The following is a 24,585-nucleotide window of genomic DNA, read 5'->3' as shown; positions in this document are numbered from 1 at the left end:
AGAGTGTTTCAGGGGAGATAACATTTGTGGAGAGGATGGGAGAAAGAATGTATTAGTGTTTTTGCATCCATCTTGACCAGGGAGACTGTTGTCAGGCTCCAACATAGAAATAAATCAGAAGATTGGCCTCAGATTTGGAGGAACCTGTGTTGGGATTTCTGGTATTCCATAGCATAAATGACAAATAATTTGGAAAATGTGGTGATAAGTGACCCAGTTTGTGACAGTGTGATAACGCTAAATTTTCCAAAATGGAGAAGGTAAATTTACTGCATTCCAGGAAGTCTTGTTGCTGAACAATGCTAAGACGCAAATGTGACAGCAGCTTTTCCAGAGGATGCAGCAGAAACCACAAGTGATGGTATTTGGTTCTTTTGCACTGTTGCAAGGTGCAACATAATGAATCCTAATTTACTATGGACTTGTGTGTTCTCTGCCTTCTTTTCCTAGTCTCCTCCCTTACCACTGGAATGCTTTTGGGTTTGTGTCACCCTACAAAAACTTATATTGTATCCTAGTTATCTAAATCCTTGTACAAGAACTTTCATGTTCTTGCCATGTTATGCTTCCTCACCATGATACACCTCCAAAGTCCCATGACACTTGCTTTGCATCATTCTGACTTCACTGCTAGCTTTACTTTCTCATACTTCCAACCTAGTATTTTTTTAGACTGTTGAATAGGCTAATACTGAATTTCAACCTAAATGCATGTACTTTGCTGACAGCCAAAACAAAGGAATAAAATCCGAGTTCTCCCTGTTTCCCTAAATGAGGTGTTTATGAGATCACCTCTGTCTAGGATCCTATTTTCTCAAAACCCCTCACAAAGTCTAAATGTATTTGACGGCTCTGTACCACTGAATGTTTGAATCTATTGGCCAATTTCAGCTGAGTTTTGGGGAGGCTAGGGAATGAGGAGCACAAACGAAAGACCATAATCTCCTAAGTGTTGTTCTTTATAAAGTAGTCTAAAAGTAGTGTTTACGAGGCTGCCTTTGTTTCATCTTCTTTTTCAGGATTAATGCTGATTTAATGTTTCATAGTAAGCATTTTGTCTACCAGAAAATACTTTTCCTTCTGAAGAAATGTTAACTATTGTGGTACCTATTTGTTTATCCTGAAACAACTTTCTTTAATAGTCAACCATTCTGTATGCCAGGCTTTATCTGACCAAAAAAAATCAACAAAAATTTCATGGAAAAAATTATTGCTCTAAGGAATCAAATTGGTCATAGTCTAAGGTTTGTTCTTGATTTGCTATGTCTTTTGTTATTTCATACGTATTTGGAATAGTTTGTGAAGTTGCAAATTTCTTATTTACAAAATGACTGATTACATGCAGAAAAAACTTCAGTCTTTGGACGAAATGAGAATTGGACAAGCATTCAGACATGTTCTATGCAAATCATCTCAAAAAAGGAAAAGTTGACAACAAAGTGTAGGAAGTATAGCAATATATCTATTTGGCTGAATTGGAAACTCTGCATTTACTTCAGCCACAGAGAAAGAAAGCAGAAAGAGGAAACTAAATTAGATTAATAAGAACAGCCATAAAAAAATTATGCGAATATGAGAGTGGAAAGGCCACAGTGGTAGATAATAGGCTGCACCAACAAAGAGACATCAAGAATGATGATGATTCACTTGTAAACGCACCACTATTTCTCAGGGAGACCAAAGCAATTGGCCTGTTCCTTGCAGAAGAGGGGAAACTGCTGACACAGTGTGCCAAGGAAGTAGATCCCTGTTTAACACGTTTTTAACATTGATGTAAATATCAACAAGTTAAGCTGCAAGTTAGTGACCAGCAAAGGGAGTGTTAAGACTTCAGCTTAAAATACTGAGGGGATGGGAAAGGAAGGCAGGTAAAATATTTTGGAACAACCTGGTACAGATTACCTGAGAAACTTAAATAACTGTCTGAAGTGATGTTAAAACCATTAATGGCTGTTCTGGAGTATTCATGGACAACTGTGGGGATGAGTTAGAAAAAATGTCCTTGGAATACTGAAAAAGGGCAAGTCTTGAAAAAGGAGAAAATAGATCGATTATTTTTCCAGAACTTGATTTGTAAACATCAAAGAGCAAACAAACTTAAGTAGCAGACAACACAGATTTCTCAAGAAAAATTACACTCATATCATAGAAGGAATTTACAAGGATGAAGCAGTAGTCTTCTATATCCTGATGCCATTTTTTAAAATTTTTTTTACACCATTTCATATACTGTTCTAATAAGCTTTTATGTAAAATATGGTAAAACTGAATATAGTCTAGAATAAACACACAACTGTCTGGACATCTGTGTAGCTAGTAAACTGTTCGCAGTTAAAATTAGAGGAATTAGTGAATTTTACATGTTGGTATTCTTGAATGGGTTTTCTCTGAAGATTTTATTAATAGTCTAGATGATGTAGGATAGAGATGCTTGTTACATTTGCAGATGGACTTCAGGCACGTTGGGAAACAGAACTGAAATCCCCTATCTAGTCTTGGATGTGGCTTAGAGGGTATAACAAGGTTAATAGGTGTAAAATTCAGCGAGGAACACTAAAATTGTACTTTAGGAAAAATAGGTAATTTTAGAGGCAACAGAATCAGTTGTCTAGGGAGGCTGTAAAAGTTTTCTGTGAATGTTGAGCAGGTTAGATAGACTTGTAGAAAAATGTTATAGATATAAAAGGTGATGTGTTTAGCCAGGCAGTAAGTTTGCTAGCCTTTGAAGTCCTTTCCAGCCTCCTCTTTCTCTGCTGAAAGAATATGAGCTAACGATATATTAGATATACTATATATACTAACTATAGTTTCTTGATAGAAGTATTTTTTTTTCAATAAGTAGCACCAAAATATTTCGTACTTTGTTGGGTTTTTTTTTTTTTGTTGCTTGTTTTTATTTTTTTTAAAGAGGATTATGTCTGTAACTCTGAAATTTCTCTGCACCGGACAAGTATAATCTCTGCATCTTTTTCAGTACCTTGTTAGAAATAAGGTAACAGTACTACTCTGGGGGGAACTGAAAGAAGTCAGAGGCAAGGCAAATCACTTGATATCTTGTAGTTAGTAAAGAGTTACTTTATTACTCATTCTGCATTAGTGATAATTTGCAATTAAATGTGAAGTTTGCAGGAATCTGAAGCTTGCCTAGTGCTTCCTCATGTCATGTTTTCTGCTGTACATGTGGTGAACTAGACTCATGTCAGTGAAGAAGTTACTGACCTCTCCTTTTGAATATCTTCTTTGGGGGGTGATGTTACTTTTGGATCTTTTGTCAAGTCTAAATTATACATTTTTCTTTCTTAATACCTTTAATACTCTCTTGCTTAACTTCACTTGAGAAAGATGTGTGGGAGCTGAGAAAGCTTCTGCCTTCAGAAATACATAGCTAAGATTTTTTTAAAATGTAAAAACATGACTTTGTTTCATTTGGATACTTCAGATGTATCTGGAGAAAAGGATGACAGTTATTTCTCGGTTTTCAGCAAAGGTATAACAAGTTTTAATGACAAAGTGTTATTTTCTGTTCTTGCTACATAGTATCATTGTTTCTGTTAGCTGGAGTATTTTGTGACTTTAGTTTGAAGTAATGCTAGGTAGTAGCTGTCAAAACAAATACAAACGTTGTGATGTGGTCCTTATTTTTTATACATTAGTTTTCAGTAAGCAGTTATTCTGGATTATGACTGCAAAATTTACATAACTTACATGAAAGAGTGGTTTGATGCAGTACATTTTTTGAGCATCTCCTGATGGTTTTAAGAGAAAATGCAAAATTCCAAATTGTAAGCTGACTATTCATCTGGCTGTGCAAACAAGAAATGTTTTCAAACTGATGTCTTCTGTTGTAAAGAAAAAGACTTTCATTCTTTAAACCTGATGTACTCATGAAGCCCAGAATATAAATTTAACTTTACTTATGTTTCTGTCTGTACACAACTGTGTTGCTCATGGTAAAATTTTCTGTCCACGCATATGCCTAGTGCTGGTAAAAGCGTGCTTAATGGTGAAAGTACAGAGGAGAATTTGTTCCCCTCCACAAACCAGAAACTAGTAGTTGAATGGTGTTTTAAGTCATTCTCTTTTTATCTAAATACCATTTGGTAATAGATATTTTGCTTTCTAGTGATTGTTTAAAATAATTAGTTTTAAGTTAGGGAGGAAATGATACATAAATATTTTCCTTGCTAATCTTCAACTTTAACAATATAAATTCAGCTTGCTGCCCACGAGAGGGTGCTGTCTGCTAGCAGCTTGAAATGCAAAAATAAAGTAGTTCTGTTGTAGTTTAAGGTTGAATTATTGTGTTTATAATCCAAATTGCTTTAACAAGTATCTAGTGTTATTTGTATTAGTTTGTACATGAATTCACAAAATATTGAGAAAAAGTCTTAAAGTGATGTAATTATTTTGTGCTATTACAGTCATTCTCATGTACTTAGCTCTTGTTTACTACTTTTCCCTCAGATTTCAGAGTACAAAAGAGGTAAACTTTGGTCTGTTTCACAGAGTGGAGATGTGAAAGAAATGACTCTCCAGAGGTTAATCAGGCCTGTGACAGAGAAGCTAAGACTTTTGTATTGCAACTTCAGATTAGGCTGCACCAAACTTGATATTGAGATATTTAGCACTTCAGTAGAAGCACCACTGTAGAGAAATATATGCATATACCTAAAGGAGGATATTGCTAGCAAGACAGCAGGTCAGTTACCTGCTGGAGTACTGGAGTACTCACTGCTATAACTGTAGTTATTTTCTATGCCGCTCTAAATCTTACTTAATCAAATAAGTTGTGTTCCCTGTTCTTTCTGCCCCATACTCTATTTAGCTTTCTTGCCATTGTTACCTTAATATGTGGTAAAAGACACACTGATTTTCTGCAGGGTGGTTTTTTTTCCTTTTGAAGGTATCAGAACGGATAGAGAAAAGACTTCAGGAGATAGAACAAGAAATGCGTGCTGAAAGACAGCTTGTAGAAAGGCGCCAGGACCAACTGGGACATATGTCTCTTCAGTTACAAGAGGTATGCAAATGAAAACTTGCTGTGTGTTCAGGATTAAGTTAAGAACATGCTGCATTTGTGAGCCTGTACCTGTCAAACTTGCAAAGTGCTCATATCTTTGACACATTCTTTTAACTGTATCAGTCCAACTCTGCTTGTTTTGGTGACCAGATGATAAGAAGTACAGTGTCTGTTCTTCATGGTACTGTCTTGTCTATGTTTAGAACTTTCTGGTAACTGGCACAAACATTCTTTAAAAGAACTCACCCCCTATGCCCTGCCTCGAACTCCAAACAAACAAAAGCAAGTAATTATCTGAGTTATATAAATTAAAACATTTTGTTTTCTAAAACGTAAACTTTGCTTGCAGCGAGCAGTTTATTTTTAATTTACTTCAACAAGAAATCAAATGCACTGTAGTGGCCAGGCAGCTTTTCATTGCTTTTCAAATAGTTTCGTTCAACAGTATCTGATGAAGCATAAAATATTGTTTAGGAGACCAATACAAATATTTGTTATGAATTAAAATTGGAGGCAGCTAGTAGCTTTTTTCTGCTAGTTTTAGGAAATGTATGAAAAATACATCTCTCTCTGATTTAACATAGGGTAACTTTTAATTTCACTTCCCTTAAGGTATGATTCGCAGTATTATTTCTAACTATGCAATAGAATACTAGAGTTGAGGAAAAAATGTGGAATTCCTTGTTTTTCACTTTTAATATTAGTGACAGTATATATGCTTTTTGGAAGGCAGTTGTTTTATACTGTGCAGTGATACTGAGGAACCTTTATTTAGATTGACACTTTGCATTTCATGTAAGGCTAGAGATTCTTCAAAGAGGTCATATTAAGAAGACAAGATGCTCTTTTTGATGTAGATAAAAAGTAATGTTTATCAAAATGCTTGTAGTGCTTCTGCTAGTATTTCAAAAAGAGTTACTGTTTCATTTTTCCCCCCTTATTGATGTCCTAGCAGGTGAAAAGAGTGCTTAGTTACACTTTTCATTGCTCTTTAATGTACCTACATCCATTTCTAGATTCTTCAATTGTGCCTTCATAGACTCCTGGAATGGTTTGGTTGGAAGGGACCTTAAAGATCATCTAGTTCCAATCCCCCTGCCGTGGGCAGGGACACCTTCCACTAGACCAGGTTGCTCAGAGCCTCATCCAGTCCTTCAGTCTGGTAGAGGGATGCTTAATGATATGAGTTGGTGTCATTTAATAATGTTATCTGCAGATTGGAACAGTCTTTTTTTAATCTTTTTAAAGGGATAATGACTTGTATCTGTAAAGATACATTGACACTGCCATGGTTTCCTTAGAAGGGAAAACTTGAATTCAAGTGAATGAATTCAGGTGTATTTCAAAGACTTTTATATGATTGGCTATGTGATCATGAACCCTCAATCTTGATACCTTTTTTCCTAGTAGCTCATCTTTTGAATTTCATGCAAACGGAATATGAAATACTAAGTACTTCCCCAATCTTCTGTTCCCCTAAGCTATCCACCTGCAGATGAAGATGTTTTAATTCTTACTCCTCCAAATTCTATTTTGTTCTGTGCATATTTTTCCTGAGAAGCCCCTTTGTATTTAAAAGATTTTTTGATACCACTGTTCAAAACTTTGATATATAGTCCTCATTCTCAGTTTACAGGAAAGCTCAACACTCAACACCAATTAGTCTGCTTGGTAAACTTTTACTATTAGGAATTTACCCAAGTCAAGATTCACAGCCAATCCTGACTGGAACAGGCTTATTCTATATGCCATACATTCATAGCTGCTGCTACTTGGAGGAGAATCATGTTCTTGGTGGTTATCTTCACTCTATCAAGCAGGGGCTCATATCTCCAAATCATCCTACTGGATGGCTGATCTCAGTCATGACTCTGGATTTCTTGAACTGGACTCTTGTCACTCTATTTGGAAATCCTAATAAAACATAGATTACTCCTGTTGCAATGAATTACGGATTTTTCAGGAGCTTCTAACTCTAACATGCAAAATAGAACGTGGTGGTGTCAGATGACAAGTGTAGAAGGGAGCTGCTTACAATGAGTATTGGGCAATCTTTCTTCGACAGATTACAGAGGAATCTGGAGACAGTACCGCCCTTGAACCACAGACTTCCATTACACTCCTAGTAGCAAAACCAGTATGTCCTCATCCTGCTACTTCTCCTCTCATAGCTGTCTTAACATCTTGGAGAACATCTTTGTGACAGAGTTGCAACTTCCTACATGTCAGATGTCTTGAAACTCCAATATTGCTAAGGTCCTTAGATCTCAGTCCCTTATTGCAAGCTTCTATCCAGCTGTCCCATCTTCCTTCCCCATTGAACATCCATGTTAATTTGTCCTTCTCTAGGTAGAAAATGGTCTCGCTTCTGGATGGTGTTTGTATTTGTAAGGAATAGTTCAACATCTCTTGAACAGTTGGCTGAGCTTTTTAGCTCTCATATTGGCAAATTGGACCACCTTGTGCCCTGTCTTTTGAAAAACGCTTGTTTTTGAGAGCAAAATGGTCTGGATCCTGTACACGCTGCCTCTCTGTGTACTATCATCCTGAGAGGTTGCTGTGTGGGAAAGCTTTGTGAAGAAAATTGCTTTGTTATGGAATATCGATTATAGAAGAAATAGGAATATGAGAGTATCTAAGGAGACAAAAAGTTTAGAACTGGTCTAATCTCAAATTAAAAACAAACAAGAAAAAATGCCACCACCAAAACAGTCTGAGAATTGGGTGTAGCAGATTTGAGTTTTTGAGCTTCTAGTTTTTGATTTTTCAAAATCTTTTCTTTGTATTTGGTGTTTCAGATGAATAGATTCAGGGTGGCAAACCAAATGGAATGAATAATGTAATTTATGACTATGAAGTATTTAAAATTTATGAATATGAGTAGTTAAAGGTTGTTATTTCAACAATGTATTTTCAGGCCAATTAGTAGTTGGCTTGTTGATTTGTTCATTACTTGCATCAATGTAATTTGTATTTTGCTAAGGTATTCTTTATTCTGTACTATAGGCAAAATTAAATTTGGCTTTAAAGATCTCTGAGCAAAGATGTTAGAAAAACTTGATAGTTTACACCATTTTTTAAATGATTTTTTTTTAAAAAAATCCTATTTTCTAAGTAGGCAATTTCAGTCTACAAGATAATTATTTTTTAAAAAAATAAATAAAATAATAAAATCCCTGATAAGAATCATTGGATTTTGTGTAAAATGTCTGATGTCGCTTAACTTTTTTCTTACTGATCACCCATCACTTGGTGGTAGTATTTGCTACAGAGATTGCTTGACAGGTGAGAGGATTTTCAGGAACACAGATTCTCAGACTCCAATGTGGAAGCTTACTTATTTCTTGACTGCCTTACAGTTGCAGCGTGACTACATTGTACATTAAGAACAGAAACTTCTTAACACAATACATCACATTGTTGATTTTCTTCCTTATTGTGAGATATGTTCTTTCATGCCGCTTTGATACTCGGCTATTGCAGATGCTATTCTCAAGTCTGCAAGAGTCTAATCAGTGCATTCCTTTGATCTCTCATGGAATATACAGAATGATGCTGGGGACCAGCTACTCAAAAAGGTGGATCTCTTCATTCAGTACATCTGTACAAGTGTGTACTCACTCAGTAGGTGCAAATGCTCATAATGAACACAATCAACAGAGCCTTTTTCTGCAGCTTGACTCTCTAAGCAACTGTTCCTCTTGTGGTGGCTTATATCTGGCCTGAAGTATCAGGAGTATCAGAAGCAGCAGCCAAGCTGCTTGCCAGTAAATGACATGTCCTCCACTGGTGAAGCATGAACATGTTTAGGGGTAAACCTGAGCCAGTAAACTCTAATAAATATCTGTGCTCGTTCTTTGCAAGACAGCCTGGTCATGATGGTAGCAATTTAGGTTTCATTTTTCTAATTTTCTTTAATGATACTTGTCTGCAATAATGATACTAACCTGGATAGTGACAGTCTTGGAATTTTTTGGTCCCTCCTCCGTTTGGAGTGGAGTGCTTGGATTCACCCATGTAAATATGCATACAGTCAGTCTCTTAAGAACAGAACGTTGCTAATCACAAACCTGAATTTCTTTGAGGAGTGATAGCCATTTGCCCAGTTGCCCCTTGTCTTCTATTGCGCCTCATCTTCTGTTGCCCCTTTCTGTTAGTAACTCTGGGATTGAGGACTGTGAGGACACAGCCCTTCATTTGTACAAATATAACATGTTGGAGGAGAGGGAACGGTAGGCATGCCTCCTGTAAATACTGATTAGGAGAGAAAGCTTTCCATCTGAGAGCTGGGAAGTGCATGTGGACACTATGTACTGAGGAATGTATTGGGAACTAGTCTTTACAACATATAAATGGTGGTGTGGTATAGGGCGTGGTGTATATCTCTGTGGCTTAAGTTACTGTTTGTTAGAAAGAATGTACTTGAATTGCTTTGTGTACTTCTGCATATCCTAGTGAGAATAAAGTAAATAACAATTGCAGCAAAATATTTAGTTATTTGGATGAAGCATGTTTCTACATAATTTTTAAGAGCTTTTTACTTTGTTATTCTGTTTCTTGTCCTTTGTAATTTGAATTATTAGTTAGATGGACTCTTAGCTCTGTCAGTGGCCTCAGTCTTGTGGTGATCATTGTGTGGATGTAATGTTCTATTAAAGTCTCTTTCTGTCCTCTTTTATTTCTCCAAGATGCTTCCCAAGTAACATTACTGGAAGGGAGTGTAAGGTTTGGACTGAGTTCTGAAATCCTTTCATTTAATATGGCTTGAATAATTTACAAAGAAATGCTATTTAAAGCATTTTTAGCTATTTAATGAGGCAATATTTTCATTAGTTTGTCTGTTATACGTTTCAAACCAGACAAAATCCAATTTGACTTTTGAATTTGATCAGTAGTTGCTTTAATTAAGAAATCTTGTGAGATTTAAATGTTAATAGTTATTTTTAAGGAAAGTGCAGTGCCCATAACTGACCACTACTTGTCAGTATCCTACTGTCTTAAGAAAATCATCTTCCTAAGTCTCAATTACTAAATTATGTTTTTTCAGAGCCTAACTGAACATGCTGATACATTTGTTTCTGTCATTCTCTTGTCTGTCTTGTCTTTCTGTCTGTCTTTTTTATGATGGGCAAACTTTTAATTTGTATTGCACTATTATTATAATAATTGATTATTAACCGAGATGATATCTAGTTGTATGCTCACCATAAAGAAATCTCGATATACAAAACTTTGTATCTTTAATATCTGAATTTACATTATTATTTTGAATCTGTTATCTGTATGTGCTGCATGTACGTGGATAAAAATTTTCTCTACATTTTTATGTGTCTTTTAACTTAGCGTGTATTGCTGTGTTTAAACACTATGTTTAAACAGCAATTACTGCAAATTAGAAAACTGCAATTAGCAAACAGATATTCATGCAAATTGTACATCTTCACTTTCTTCTATATTCCTGATACAAATGTGTTTCTGATTAGAAAGGGGAACAAATATGCTCATGTTGCCTGTGCTACTGACATGTATATGTGGGTTGCTTAAACAAAATACATTTGTCGTGTAAACTGAAACTATTTTGAGATTCTTCAGTGCTTTATTTTGGACATGAAGACACCATCACTTGTACTGTTTGTTTGCATTTATGCATCGTCTAAAACAAAATCAAGTATCATTCTTAAAAATGGGCTTTAAATGGCCTTTTTATGCATTGGATGTCCTGGGTGGCTTTACTAATTCCTGTGCTTGGCTTCTTGGATTTTGGTGGAGTGAGTTCATGTGTTCGTGCTTTGCACGCTTTAGGTGAACAGAATCATCTTTATAGAACATTCTGAACCCACTGACTGTGGTAAGGCAGTGACTATAGTTACATTTTAAGCTAAAAACTTGGATATGCCAGGAAGCATTTTTTTCCCTTTTCTTCTTGCAACTGGGTACTTAGATTCTGTTTGCTTCCCACTGCACATACTGTGCACAAGTGCAAGAAGCTGGCGGACTTTCAACAGAGAGTGAGGTAGACTGATGGTCAAAAGCATCACTGAAAATTCTCTTTTTGCGTGTCTTTATGTTTGTCTAAAAAGGTCAGACATAAAGTTGATCTGTGCTCTGAGCCATCTGGATGTTTTAATGCGTCGTTGATACTTGCTCCTTGGCTCTGTGCTATGCCAACTGTGGCTAATGGTTTCTGTTTTGATTGTAGTTTGAATCTGACTCTGTCTTGGAGCATGAGCAAGTCTCATACATATCTGTCACTGAAATATCTAGGCAGTCTGTCTTTAAATGCCTGGCTGGTATGTCTAGGTAGCATATTTGGACCAATGCTAGCTGCTAATATAGCAAGTTAGGTAAAGAATTTTCATTCAGATTAGGATGTTGTACACTTTTGCCTTATTTTAAAATACAGCACAAGGCTGGTCTGCTTGTATGAGTATAATTCACTGACTAGTCTCACTTTGAAAGAGCAAATTTCAGTTTGTGGTCTGTGCGTGACTTTCAAATAATCTAGTTTTATTTAAAAAAAATTTAAAAAACAAAGCAAAACCAAACTAAACCCAAACCATAAGAAAAGTTAGTAGACTTAAATTACAGTAAAAGTTATCATTTGCTATTGGAAGATTTTCATAAGTTGGAAAGATTGAGAGCTGTTGTTACAGAGACCTCCACGTAGTTTTTCCCATATAGAAGGAAAATATCTGCCTAGCAGGGAGTAAATCATTTTATCTGTTTGAAGTTTTGGGGTTTGATATTCTGTATATGGATGAGGTATGTTGAGCTGGGGTATAGTAGGTATGTTAGAATTCTAATGCTGTCTTATGCCAATGAACTCTTAAAAAAGACCTGTAATAATTGCTCTACTGAGTCAAATAAAAAGTTCATCTAGCCTTTCAGTGACAAGACCCTCTTTCTAACCACCTAGGCAGGCAGTGTAACATCTAGCTCATCCATCCCAAAACCACACTGTGAAAACCTCTTTACATGGAAGTTCTCTGTTTCCTTGTGGCCTCCTCTATGCCTGCCCCCTCCAAGGCCCCATCAACCTCCTTGTCAGCCTCCTCCTGGCCAACCTTGGTGGAGGGAGTCCTGGTGACTGTAGGCCTATTCCTGTTCCTTGGTGCTTCACCATTGCCAGGCAGAGCTCTCCTGGGCAGCATCTGCCTGCTGCTTGGGAGCCATCAGGGAGGAGCATGTATTGGAACTGTAGTCCTCGCATACCCTTCCTAGTTCATGTCTTTGACATTTGACTCACCCAACCCCTTCTTTGGATACAACAAAGGAAATCAAAGTATCAATTGGATCTTTACATGGTGGTGTGGTGTTTTTTTTTGTTCTCCCCCCCCCCCCCCTCCCGCCCTTTTCTCTTTAACCCTTCCTTTCCCAAGAGAAACTTTACATAGAGAAACTTCTAGTGGAGAAAAAACAAGGGTGGCACAAAACAGTGAGAGAGAATTATTTAAAAAGGAGTACAAGAAGGAGGGAAAACATAACAATTAACTTTTACCTTGCAGTTTCTGAGTTGTTAGTAACAGCTAATGTTTGGCTGTGGATGACCATATGCTTCCATTTCTTAACGACATTTTGATTGGTTAACTGATCGCCTACCTAGCACTTACTGGAAAAATGCATGTTTCACAGCTGAAGCAGCGCACATGTGGTATGTTTAATTTATTGTAACATCACATTCTTTTTGTAGCATTGTAACTCAGAGAGAGAGAGAGATGGACTGGGTTATTTCTTAAAAAATAAATGGTTATGGGCTATTTTTACAATATACAGAATATAAAACCCAATATCGTATTTGTAGTATCAGTGATAGGAAATACAACCTTTTCATTTGAAATTATTGCTATTTAATAGCCTAAATATCTTTCAGTGATCCTGATAGGTTGAAATGACATATTAACTTCTGTGGCTTCTAGGAATTAGGATGTACTACTGATGCAGAGACGTACTTTTTGCCTTCAGTAGGGAAATCTTTGAAAATTTTCCTATTATTTCTAATTCCAACCCAGATTTAACGTTTTCCTTATGATGCTGACATCTCTAGCAAAATCTGCACATGAAAACATGCAGTTTTGGTCCTGTATTTATTTAGTGCCAAAAATAAGGTTGGTGTTACATACAGTTGACTGTATGTAACAGAGCTTGTAATTTGCTAGTAAAAATGAAGCTCAACTGCAGTTAGTAAACACCATTTATCTGTAGTAGACTATTCTGAACTGGTACTTATAGTCATTAAAAAGAAAAAAAACCTCATGCAATAATGGCATTAGCTGAAGTCATGATATTTGATTTTTTTTTTTGTTGTTCATGTAGATTTTTGGAGTTCTCTATAGAGTCTTTTTGAGTAAAACGGGAGTGTGTCAGGTCTGTGTGCAGTGTTCAGTTTTATAGTTGACTGGAATGATAGATTTGAGTCTCTACTTGAATACTAGAAATATCTTAAACATGTTATAGTCTTACAGTATCTGATTATGAATCAGTAAGATTAAAAGTGTAATTCTTTATATAGCATAATATTTTCAGTGTCATAGTTATGATAAATATCTTCCACAATCTCAGTTTTTAGTGTAAACTGTTCAAGCAGAAGGGTAATCCAAACTATACTGAAACCCTTATGTTTCCTGAGGTGAAGATATAAGGCTGAGATAAGTATATAAATCCATTTACTTTCTCCACGAAGCTACTCTTAAAAGCAAAACTTCTAAAGCTGAATGCCTGGCTTCACTGAGGTCGATTAATATCTTACTTTCTGTTTTCATACAATGAAATCATTCCCCGGTACGCAGTGAAGAAAAAATGTTCAAAACAGTGGCAAATTTTAGGGATATTTCTTTAAGGAGATATTACTTTAAAATGTAAACTAAAAATGCTGCTCAGGAAGAACAGACTGGGAAAAAGACATTTCTTTCTGGGCAGGCTACATGTTTCTGTTGTTCTGTTGTAGTTTTAGCAAGTAATGGTGGAAGGAATGTATGTACTTATGCTTTGTGATATTGGATGAAAGTAAAAGGTGTATGCTAAGGTCTCTAATTGATTTCTGGCTAGTGTGAAAACTGCTTGGTCATGTTGCACAGCAAAGAAGATTTATTAACATAAAGTTCATGGCAAATTTTATCAGTGTGGCTAGTGATCTCTCTCAGCTGGTGTTTCTAAATGATATTTAAGATGAGCCAATGACATCATTATGGCTTGAGATATTCAAACTTGGGCTGTGTATGTTGCAAATTGTATGTGTCATTTTCTGTGATGTCTAATGCATTCCTTTGCCAGTGATTGTGTTCTGCAAATAGTGTTGGATTGCAGGGGGAAAAGATTTTTAAACCTATATTCAAGGCAATTTTATTTTTGTAAGATGCTTTAGAAAATGTACGTAAGTGTTTTTAGATACTTCAGTTTGGGGAGGGGGGGAACATGAGAAGTCTCCATGGGTTTTTTAAATTATTTTTTTTTTCCAAAGTAGGGCACATCAATGTCAGTGACTTTTGATCAGGAAAGTTTCAGTTGATTCTGTATTAATACTGCAATTTTAAGCATCTGTCCAGATTCAGATAAAAATAACTTTTTCCTTTTTTTGGCTTCCAACACAACCTTATGGTAGTGTTTTCCTTACTACAGTGCATTATTTTTCATATCATGCATATTTTGTATTAGATAATATATTATTTTCATCTGATATGTTCACAGCTTATCTGTAAGGGAACTCTTGAGCCTCTTAGACCGTCGTCTCAGAGTGTTTGAGGTCAGCCTTGAGCATCTGGAGCTCTATACATCGGAAGGATGTTAGTGCTAGTTTTGACTTTATATTTGGCCCTGTTCTGTGCATGGGTGTGTTTATGTATGCACGGACTTGTATTTATTTTTTCATAACAATATACATTGATTCCATCTAGAAATATTAGACATAGAAAGCATTCTCTAGATCTTCTTTCTTAAACGCAACAGCAGATTCTTTCATTTTAACAGACTTGTGAAGAAGACTTCTGTAACTTTGATATTGAGGTTCGCAATGTATTTTTCCCCTCTAAAGGCTTTAAAGAAGCAAGATGCTAAAGCAGATGAAACAGAAGAACTCATGAAAAATAAACTTGTGAAATACGAAAGTGAAAAGAACCAAGTAAGACTTAATTTTCTGCTTTCCCGTTTCGTTTTAAATAAATGTACGATGTCATATGTTACAGTATATGCTTCCTTCTTCAGAGAAACCAGCAGGATAAAACTTTCTTTACTCTTTAAGATAACAAGGTTTTTTTTTGCATCAGAGGTACTGTGAATATAGCTATGCTGAACTTCTGTCTTTCCGTCAAAGCTCTTTAGTTGTAGTGTGTTACTTCTAACAACTTGTCCATCCTGCCGGGCAGACAAGTTGATAACTTGGGGATTATCCTTGATTTCTTTCTCTGATTTGTCTCTGAATTTATACATAGTCTGCTGTTGCTTATTTGCAACAGCTCAAAGATGCAGGTTTTCTTCATCCCTGCCACTAACAAGTGCTAGTTATTTTGCACCAATTTTTGGTTATTATTAGTTACTCTTACTGAACTGTCTGTTGCCATATTGCTCTCTTCCTATTCATAGAAAACAAGATTTCTTGTATTTCTGTTCTGGCAGGATACTTTTTCTAGCTTTTTTCCTCTTACATTGAGTTTAGCCTTTTTGTCAATGTTTTGAAAGTTATACCCCTTTATGCTAAGCCATCTATGTAGTATTCTATGTTATGTTACTGTCTCCATTCCATTAACGCTGGTCCTGTTTACTTTGCCCATTTGCCAGCCTCTCAACATCATCTGTGAGATTGCTATCTCTGCAGTAACAATTTCCGCTGGCAAAAACTATGTATTTATTTCCATGTGGATCTTTGATCTTTGAACTATTTACGGTAGAAGTCAGAAAATATTTTGCAGCTTTTGTTTTCTCTTTTTTTCTACATGATCATCAGTTTGGCTGTTTCTGATTAAACATTTTGAAATTCTTTTAATGTTATATTTTTAGGAAAAATTCTAGTATGAAATTCTGAGCACTTCAATTTTTCAGTCATCTCGTTTCTAGAATAATTCAAACACATCATCTTGCACAACACAGAAAAAATACAGAATTTACCAATTACCACTTCTACCAATGCATGTCATCTTTAATACTTTTATGAATAAACTATCTAATGAAGGTGACTTCAAATGATAAGTCATTGTTAACTTTAATTTTAATTTGAAAGTATGTTTCAAATCCAGGGACAGTGTTTTCGAAACTTTTTTGAAAAGTTTATCTTCCTTTCTTTTACTTTTAACCTGGTAAAAATATGCTTTTGTGCTTTTCTGTGTTGGATTATATATACCACTTTGTATCTTCATGTGATGTAGAATATTCTACAAAAAATTATAGACTGTAAGTTAAATTCTCTTTATGTAATTTAAATAAATATGGCAGGATTTTAGTACAAGTGAAAGTTTGCTTTAAAAGTTTGGACAAATAAGAATATTGTGTATAATATACCTTGTTTTAAATAGATGCTCATAGCGATTAAATTGTGCCAGAATCAAATTGTTAAAATATACTTTTGTACTATGACGGATACATTACTTTTCTTTCTTCATTATCTTCTTTAATGAAAGCTTAAGCAGGAGTTGGAGCAGTCCCAGAAAAAGTTGAATGAGTCAGAAGGCAGTAGAGAAGCTCTTTTGCATCAGGTAACTGCTTTGGTGTGGTGAAAATCCTGAAGTTTTCATATTAAGCCGTGTCCGAGGCTTTTTGCTTAATGTTCCTATCTCATACTCTGATAACATTGTTTTGGGAAGGGGAGAAGGAGATATGGAAAGACAGGTTTAAGAGTCTAAAATGTGTGGACTGGGCTCTAATAATACTTTTTCTGCTTTCGAAACTTTTATGCATATATGTTCATATGTAATAATTATAGTAGTGGTAGTAGTTACTGGTACTTTTAAAGTACATAAGCACGTTATTTGTAACTGCCCTTCAAATTATGCTTTAGAACAACTTCTATATTAGTAATTATTGTTATGCATAGCACATGCTATAACTGGTGAATTCAGATAAACTAGTGACTTAGAAGTATTTACTAACATGTGATAAAAATATATAAAAAACAAACGCCTGAAAAACTATCTAAATTGTGCTCTAAACAATACCTATTGATGCACATATGATGGAATCTAGAAGTTGCAGGAACCTGGATTATGACTTTAGAGAAGTGTCCTTTGTCCTAAACTTTTCTAATCCTTCCCTCTTTGAGAGGGGCTGGGGTAAAAGATTGAAATAAATCAAGAGGGGGCAATCGGCATACTTATCTATCAGCATTGGTTATTTGACTTGTGTATGTAGCGGAAGTTTGACTTGGCTGTATTACTGTTTTGAATTTAACTCACTGTGCATGGAATGTAGTGCTACATCACATATGGGTAATATGAGTTAGAGCTATTTTCCTTCAATTTTAGCGTGTCATATTTTCTTTATTTTCCTGTGCACAATGTCATCTTTGTAAGTGCTAGACTGTATATGAAAGAAATGACAAATGTAAAAAGCCCCTACGTTTCTTAAGACTAAGTACATTGTATATTTAATGAGTAGAATTTAAATACATTGCTTATTAAATTTGTATAGATATTTTCACTAGCGATGTAAAAGGACAATTGCAATATATACAATGGCAGCATTTTTATGGCCTAGAGAAATTAATGCTCATCTGTTGTCAACGTAACAAAATATTTCCTTTAATTTTGAGTAATGACTTTGTGGCCTATAATTAGGAAGTAATGTGTGTTTTTCTTTACCACTTGCAGTACTTTTGAGATTTATTTTTAAATATTACTTATGTATAGTCTCTTTTTTAAACACTACAAAACTCAAAAAAGTAAGCTATTTACTCTTTCATTCTGTTTTTCATTAAACACTTGATACTTGTACATGCATTTTAGATTGAGAATCTTCGTTCCCAACTTTTGAGGGCAGAAGATGACCGTGTAGAGTTGCAACATCAAATTTCACATGTTGCTATGCACCACCAGGGCTACCAGAATGTACAAGATGATGACAGGAGAATTAGAACAGGTACAACTCTCATATTTTGCTCTAGAGGCCTGCAAATTAGTTAGTTAGACACTAATTCTGTCTTTGAGTTTCAGTCTAATTCTTCTACTGTTTCAACAAAACCAGCCATTTAACTTCTGAGCTTTAAGTTAATAAGTACTGGCACCTGAATTAACAAATAAATAGCAATGAGAGTTAAAATTTAGGATAGAATACCGTGATTTGCATGGTTAAAACAAATGAGGATTATTAGAGACAATTTCAGTGAAGTGGGTAGTGTTTTTTACAAAGAAAAACATTTGGAATACTTTTAAATAACACTTTTTCTGAAATTTTACACTTCTGTCCATTTCCATTTGCAGTTTAAATTCTGCCATCTTGAAAATCATAGCAAAATTCATTTACATAGCTGGTTAATAAGACTGATGAATTTTTGATAGAATTTCTAGAGAGTAACAACATGTTCCAGAGAGGTTAAGAAAATTTTCCAGTATGATGCAGTCAGGGCTTCTGTTTGCAGTATGTTAGAATTTTAGAGATGGAACAATGATATTTAGAAGAAAAATACTTTAAACTATTTCAAGATATACTTGCATATTAAATTAGCACTTTAATAAGGTCTTTGCTACATTGTTAGTTATGTGTCTGTACTTAAACTTTTCAGACATAATCAAAAAGGCATTAGAGAAAGTCTTTTTCCTTATTAATATAGAAATGTATTACTCAAGATAATAGAGGAATAGTGACTCAGTCCAGTGTCTCTGTGAATGTTTAATGGGTTTGGTTAATAACTTATTTTTATGTTTTCAGACTTCAGCTACTGAATTATCTTGATTATTAAAATAGGGTCCTGAATCCCTGTTTTACAAATCTCATACAGAGCACTGGAAAATGGCTAGATTTTGTGTATGGCTTAGCTTCAGAAATGTAACACAAAATAGTAATTTTAATAGTTTTTCTCCAGTCATGTTAATGTATCTGCTTAAAAGTGAATTTATTTGAAACAGTATGCCTTTCATATTAATGAAAGCGTATTTTAATTTTTCCATTTGTTTCATAATTATAAATCAAAACTGTTGTAAAAATATGAAGAAAATGAAAAAATGTACTGGAGCTATTAAGATATACATATATATTTATATAATTTATGCAGTTGTGTTTCTCTTTACTGTGTTATTTCTGTTTCTTCAAAGATGCATGGGAAGAATACAAATGGAGATTTTCTTTGCCTCTAGTAGTTGTTTATGAGTAAAGACATCTGAATTTCTGGTTGAGGAAATTTACAGCTTGCTCTTGTCAAGAACTTCTATGGTAGTTGTAGGATTCAGATGTGAACTTCACAGATAGTATGACTTGCAAATCAGGGGGTATTACTCTGGTGGGATAGAATCTGGGCCTTGAAGTTCGTTGTCAAGCTTCATTTACACCATGATTTCCCCACTGTTTCTTCTGTCCTATTATATGTTATTTTATTGGGTTTTGTTGGTTTTGGTTTTTTTTGTGAGGGAGGGAAAACCCCTAGAAAATGACTGAATAAACAGAAATACTGTCTCATTCAGTAAAAGATTATGATATAGGTATAGCCATTTTTCACAGATACTTTGATCAAAACCAGTAGTTGTAGTATAGTCTCAAGTAGAGAATTGCCAAAAGAGAAATGAGGAAAAAAAAAAAAAATTACCACAAATTGGTGTTTCTATTGGGCCTATTGTTCTGTTCTCACTATTTTATAGTAGCTGAAAGATATGAGAGAGAGAAGCAAGAACTGGAGAAACATATTTTGGAGCTTAAAGCAAAACTGAGTTGTAATGCAGTAATGTCAGAGGTAGAAGAACTAAAGAGATGCATAGAGCGTAAGGACAAGGAGAAAGCACAGCTTGTAATGCACATACAGGTAAGTTGATTTTTTTTGTTTGTTTGTTTTAATAATTTCCCATATGTTTAAGGTAGGTGATATGCCAGATTAGGGAGTAACCTTTAAAACTAAGAGTAACTGTCATGCCTCTCTTAATTTATTCCATAAATAACTTTGAAAGTTGATCTGAGTTTGAAGATTTTTATTTTTTTTTTTCCTCTTCCATCTTGTTAATAAACCAAAAAAGGTATTTGCTATTGCCCATGAATTCATGGTTTGGATTACTTCTCTTTCCCATATGCAAAGAAAAGGTCATCTGATTTTATCAGCAGTTACCATTAATAATGGCTTCTGTAATTACTTTTATAAGTATTTATTTCCTTATTCCCCATTCTATCATGCTTCAGAACTAAAGTTTAACTTTAAACAAACTGGGACACCTTGTTCTATGAGATAGTGCAGTAGAGTAACAAAAATAGATCATAAGTGCTCTTTTTTTTAGCAATTAGATGCAATATAATAATATAATAATTATTACATCAATAAGTATTAGTATTCTTATGGTAAACACATACTCTTTAAAGTGATTCTCTGTAAAAAGAATAACAGCAGTCTCTGACTTAGAAGACTTTTACCCTGAACACAAAATGAGATATAAGGAGGCAGTAGCCTTTTTAAGACAGGAGATCTCTATATTTTTAGATCTTGTCTAGATTCGTCATTGGTAGTAAGATCCTTGAACAGTAACTGTTTTCTACTGTCTTTCATGACTGTCAGGAGAAATGAGGATATTTTCAGAACCCTATGTGGGATGTCAGTAGTCAAGTACTTAGCATTTGTTTTACTTGTATTGGGGCATTCAGTAAGCCAGGGGGTTTGTATTTTGTGCTTATTTTTCGAATGAAGGTACTTTTCTTTGAAATAGTGTTGCATCACTTCGGAAATTCAAAAGTAGGAGGTTTTTTTTTTGTCTTTTGTTAGATTTACAGGACTATACTCTTCAGTTTACTTCTGCTGCTCTTTTCCCTTGTCAATTTACATGCTGATTTAGATCAAACTAATATGTCGAATTACATTTGGAAAAAATTGAAGTCTCAAAATAAGTCCTTATGTGCTTTATGAAAATTTGTCATTGGACAGATTTAAAAGGACCTAGAGTGCTTTTATAGAGGGTAAGGCAAGCAGAGCTTACTTCCTAATGCCCATCAGCATTTGTGTTCTAGCTGACCAATACAACTCTAGACTAACCCGAAACATGCTGATTTTTTTGTTTCGTGGGCCCTGAGAAATTCCAGTTACTTTGGTGGCAGGACTTAATGGGATAAAAACCCATAGAAAACCTTTTTTTTTAAACTTCTGCTTGCAGAACATGGTTTCTTGAGAGTCAGAATGATGTTCTAATACTAATTTCCTGCTCTGTGAAAGTACTGATGGAAGGGTGCTCTGTTGGGGTCATTGTCATTGCTCTGAGTTAGAAATCTTTGACTTCCCTGATTATCTCAGCAGAAAATACTTTGTACTTCTTATCTGCTTCCCACTGCCATTCTCCTACAGAGGCAGTAACAGGAAAATAGCTAGTATGTTTTTCTTTAAATGAGACATCAAGGAATGCAAGGATGTGAATTTCTAAACTTACGTACTAACAAAGCATTTTGTCAAGCCTGTTCTAACAGCTGCTCCTATCAGATAGTCTGATTCCCAGTTGGAAGTGACCAGTCATGTTTGACTTGAATGTAATTTATCTTTGGTTAGTGGGAAGGATGTAACTGCACTTGCCTCTGGTGTACATGTGATATTAGAAATTTCTTTTGATTTATTTAAATGTCATTGTTTTCAACAATTTGAGTTGTGTGTGTTGTACGTTTAGTCCCTGACAGTTGCCATGAACTCACAATATAATGTACAATGGAGAAGATGAAAAAGATTATAATCATATTCTTAAACTCCTGTTTAGAAGTGAATTCAATCTTTAATTTTTAAATTTAATGGAGAAAATTTTGATTTCAGTTACTGTACTTTACCTGAGGATGCTTCTGTTAAGATATTGCAAATGTATGCATCTATCTTAAATATATTTTTCTGCATGGAACTATATAGATATGGAGCTGTTATGGCTGACTATTATGACCTGACTATTATGACTAAGAAATAAACAAAGTACACAAATTATAAAGATGTGATACCCTAATTTCTCCGTAAGCATTTTTAGACTCTTATGCTTGTGAAATTGTTTGATTTACTAATTACTGCTCATTCTAATTAGGTCAAAGTAGTCTTACACTATTGTCCAGCAGAGCATAACAGCAGACAGTCAGTTTTTTAAATTATATCAAATTTTCTGAGGGAAAGTTATTGATTTGTTTAAGATTAGAATTCTTCAGTAATATAAGTCTTTCAGTCTCAAGAAGATTGATGAAGATCTTATACTCATTAAAATTTGTTTTATGGCTTTTTCATCCTCTGAAGATGAAACTGTTAGCCAATTATTTTCATTATATGAGCCAATTAAGATATTTGACAATCAATAAGTAACGCTTTTCTAAATGTAGAGATATTATTAGAAAATAAGAGATATCAATACCTTTGCAGACGAGCCTGTATTGCCATGTCAATGGAGTTCAAATGCTGAAATAGTGCTATGGATAGAAACTTTATCAAAGTGAATAGCATCTGTACATTTTAAATCTATCTAAAATCATGTATCAACCTGGGGAAAACAAAAAAGGTGTTTTAGCTGTATCTTATCTTTACATAAACCATTACCTGTTAGAACAATAGCAGTTCAAGCTTTGGAAAAATATGGAGAAGGCATGACTTTAAGAAACTGATTTTGTGCAATATACCTTTTACTAAATACACTTCTTGACTGATGGAATGTATGCATCTTCAGTTATTCAATTCACAGAATTTATGCTTGTATGAAAAAACTAAACCTTCTGGATTAGTGGCTCTTGATGGTTAGATACAACATGATAGGCAAGAGATGCAGATCAGATTGTGATGAATAAATTAATATTTGAGGTCTGCATTTAAGAAAAATTAGTAAGAGAAATAATTAGGTGCATGGTTTGGATAGCATTGTTGAAAACAGCATCAATGACAAACTGTGATTACATAGCATTAGAATCTGGTGACTGCACTGCTGAGATACAGTGCAAAAAAAAAGTGAGGAGGGAGAAAAACATATATAGATCCACTTTAGGTGCCTAATGTAATTCGTGTGGTGGGGTGAAATGTGACTTTCTGTATTCTTATCAGTATAGAATGTTTGCACAAAACTGATATAAAGCATTAGTTCTGTAAAGTGTAGCAAATAAGTGATCTTCACTTGCATTTTAAGTGTTCATAAAAGTTTTAAGGAATGTTGTGCTGAATACAGTGTATGTTGTGCTCTCTATACCTAGAATGAATCTTGTTTGGCACTTTCTGGTGATTTTGTCTTTATATTAGGCGTTGAAAATGCAGGTCAAAAGTAGGATATGTGTAGTCAAGCTGGGGACTGGAAGTCCAAACTATGCGAGTTGTAAGAACTGTGGCAGAGTTGCATGTTTAGTCCCTGTGGTGTTTAGTTCACACTTCAGATAAATAACTAGTCTCTAACTAGAAAATGTTGGCCTCTTTCTCTGCCTCCAGTTTCTTATGAAAGTTGAAAGCTAGATTACATATTGGGAAGTTGGATATGTAGAAAACTAGATGCACAACTGTTTTACTAGAGGCAAATTTTGCATCTGTTTTTGAGTCTGTTAATCACTTCTGTTCTGTGTCATCCGTAGGCAGAGCCTGTCAACTGAAATGTCTGTGGTGGTGTTGCAATCTGAGGGCTGATAAAACTTTAATCAGTTTTGAAAATAATACTTGCATTCAGATCTCTAGAGTATTAATATGCTGTACCCCACGATTTAGTAACTAATCTTAATTACACTTTTTAAGTGTTCCACGTTGGTGGCGAATGAGTTGACATGAGAATTCTAATGCCTTCGCAGTGGAACCATGAAAATGCAGCAATAAAATTAATCAGGTTAGAAAAATGGAGAGACAGAATTGTCTTGTGTAAAGACTGAGACAACATCCCACAATCAGGATTTTCTGTAGTAACCGCAATGCAAAACATGCTAACAATTGCTGTACACATATATACAATACATTTTAATAACGAACTGTTCTGAATATCCTGGATTGCTTCTGTCAGGGGAACCTCCATACTGTTGTAACATATGTCACAGAATATTGTCATGCTTCTGTTGCATCCAGAGCAGCTCACTGAGTTCTCTGAGTGACTGACCTTCAGCCACCAAAGACACTAGATGCTTCTTGTGGGTGACTTCAACTTGCCAGATGTCTGCTGGAAATACAATGCAGCAGAGAGGAAGCAGTCTAAGAAGTTGCTAGAGTGTGTGGAAGACAACTTCCTAGCGCAACTGATGAATGTGCCTACTAGAGGAGGTGCCCTGCTAGACCTGTTGTTTGTGAACAGAAAAGGACTAGTGGGGGATGTGATGGTTGGTGGCCATCTTGGGCATAGTGACCACGAAACGTTAAGAGTTTTCGATACTGGATGAAGTAAGGAGGGCCACCAGCAGAACTTCCACCTTGGACTTCCAGCAGGCAGACTTCAGCCTATTTAGGAAATTGATGCATGGAGTCCCTTGGGAGACAGTCCTGAAGGACAAAG

The 24,585-nt window shown here is 35.1% G+C and overlaps 1 protein-coding gene across 1 annotated transcript in view; it reads left to right on the top strand.

Moving 5' to 3' along the window:
- Positions 1-22,223, top strand: part of LOC104163807 (centrosomal protein of 128 kDa-like) — a gene marked incomplete at its 3' end in the record, with an annotated part of 36,158 nt that extends 13,935 nt beyond the window's left edge. The window contains exons 7-12 of the mRNA XM_009702924.1: positions 4,904-5,020; positions 15,048-15,134; positions 16,627-16,701; positions 17,947-18,079; positions 19,792-19,952; positions 22,208-22,223. Coding sequence (XP_009701226.1) covers positions 4,904-5,020; positions 15,048-15,134; positions 16,627-16,701; positions 17,947-18,079; positions 19,792-19,952; positions 22,208-22,223 — 589 coding nt within the window. The remainder of the gene's footprint in view (positions 1-4,903; positions 5,021-15,047; positions 15,135-16,626; positions 16,702-17,946; positions 18,080-19,791; positions 19,953-22,207) is intronic.
- Positions 22,224-24,585: the final 2,362 nt, after the last annotated feature.

Source organism: Cariama cristata, unplaced genomic scaffold (assembly GCF_000690535.1).
Source record: "Cariama cristata isolate BGI_N322 unplaced genomic scaffold, ASM69053v1 scaffold11146, whole genome shotgun sequence".
In the NCBI taxonomy this organism is placed as follows: domain Eukaryota; kingdom Metazoa; phylum Chordata; class Aves; order Cariamiformes; family Cariamidae; genus Cariama; species Cariama cristata.
The sequence above is the reverse complement of the archived record's forward strand: the minus strand, read 5'-3'. Positions and strand labels throughout refer to the sequence as shown.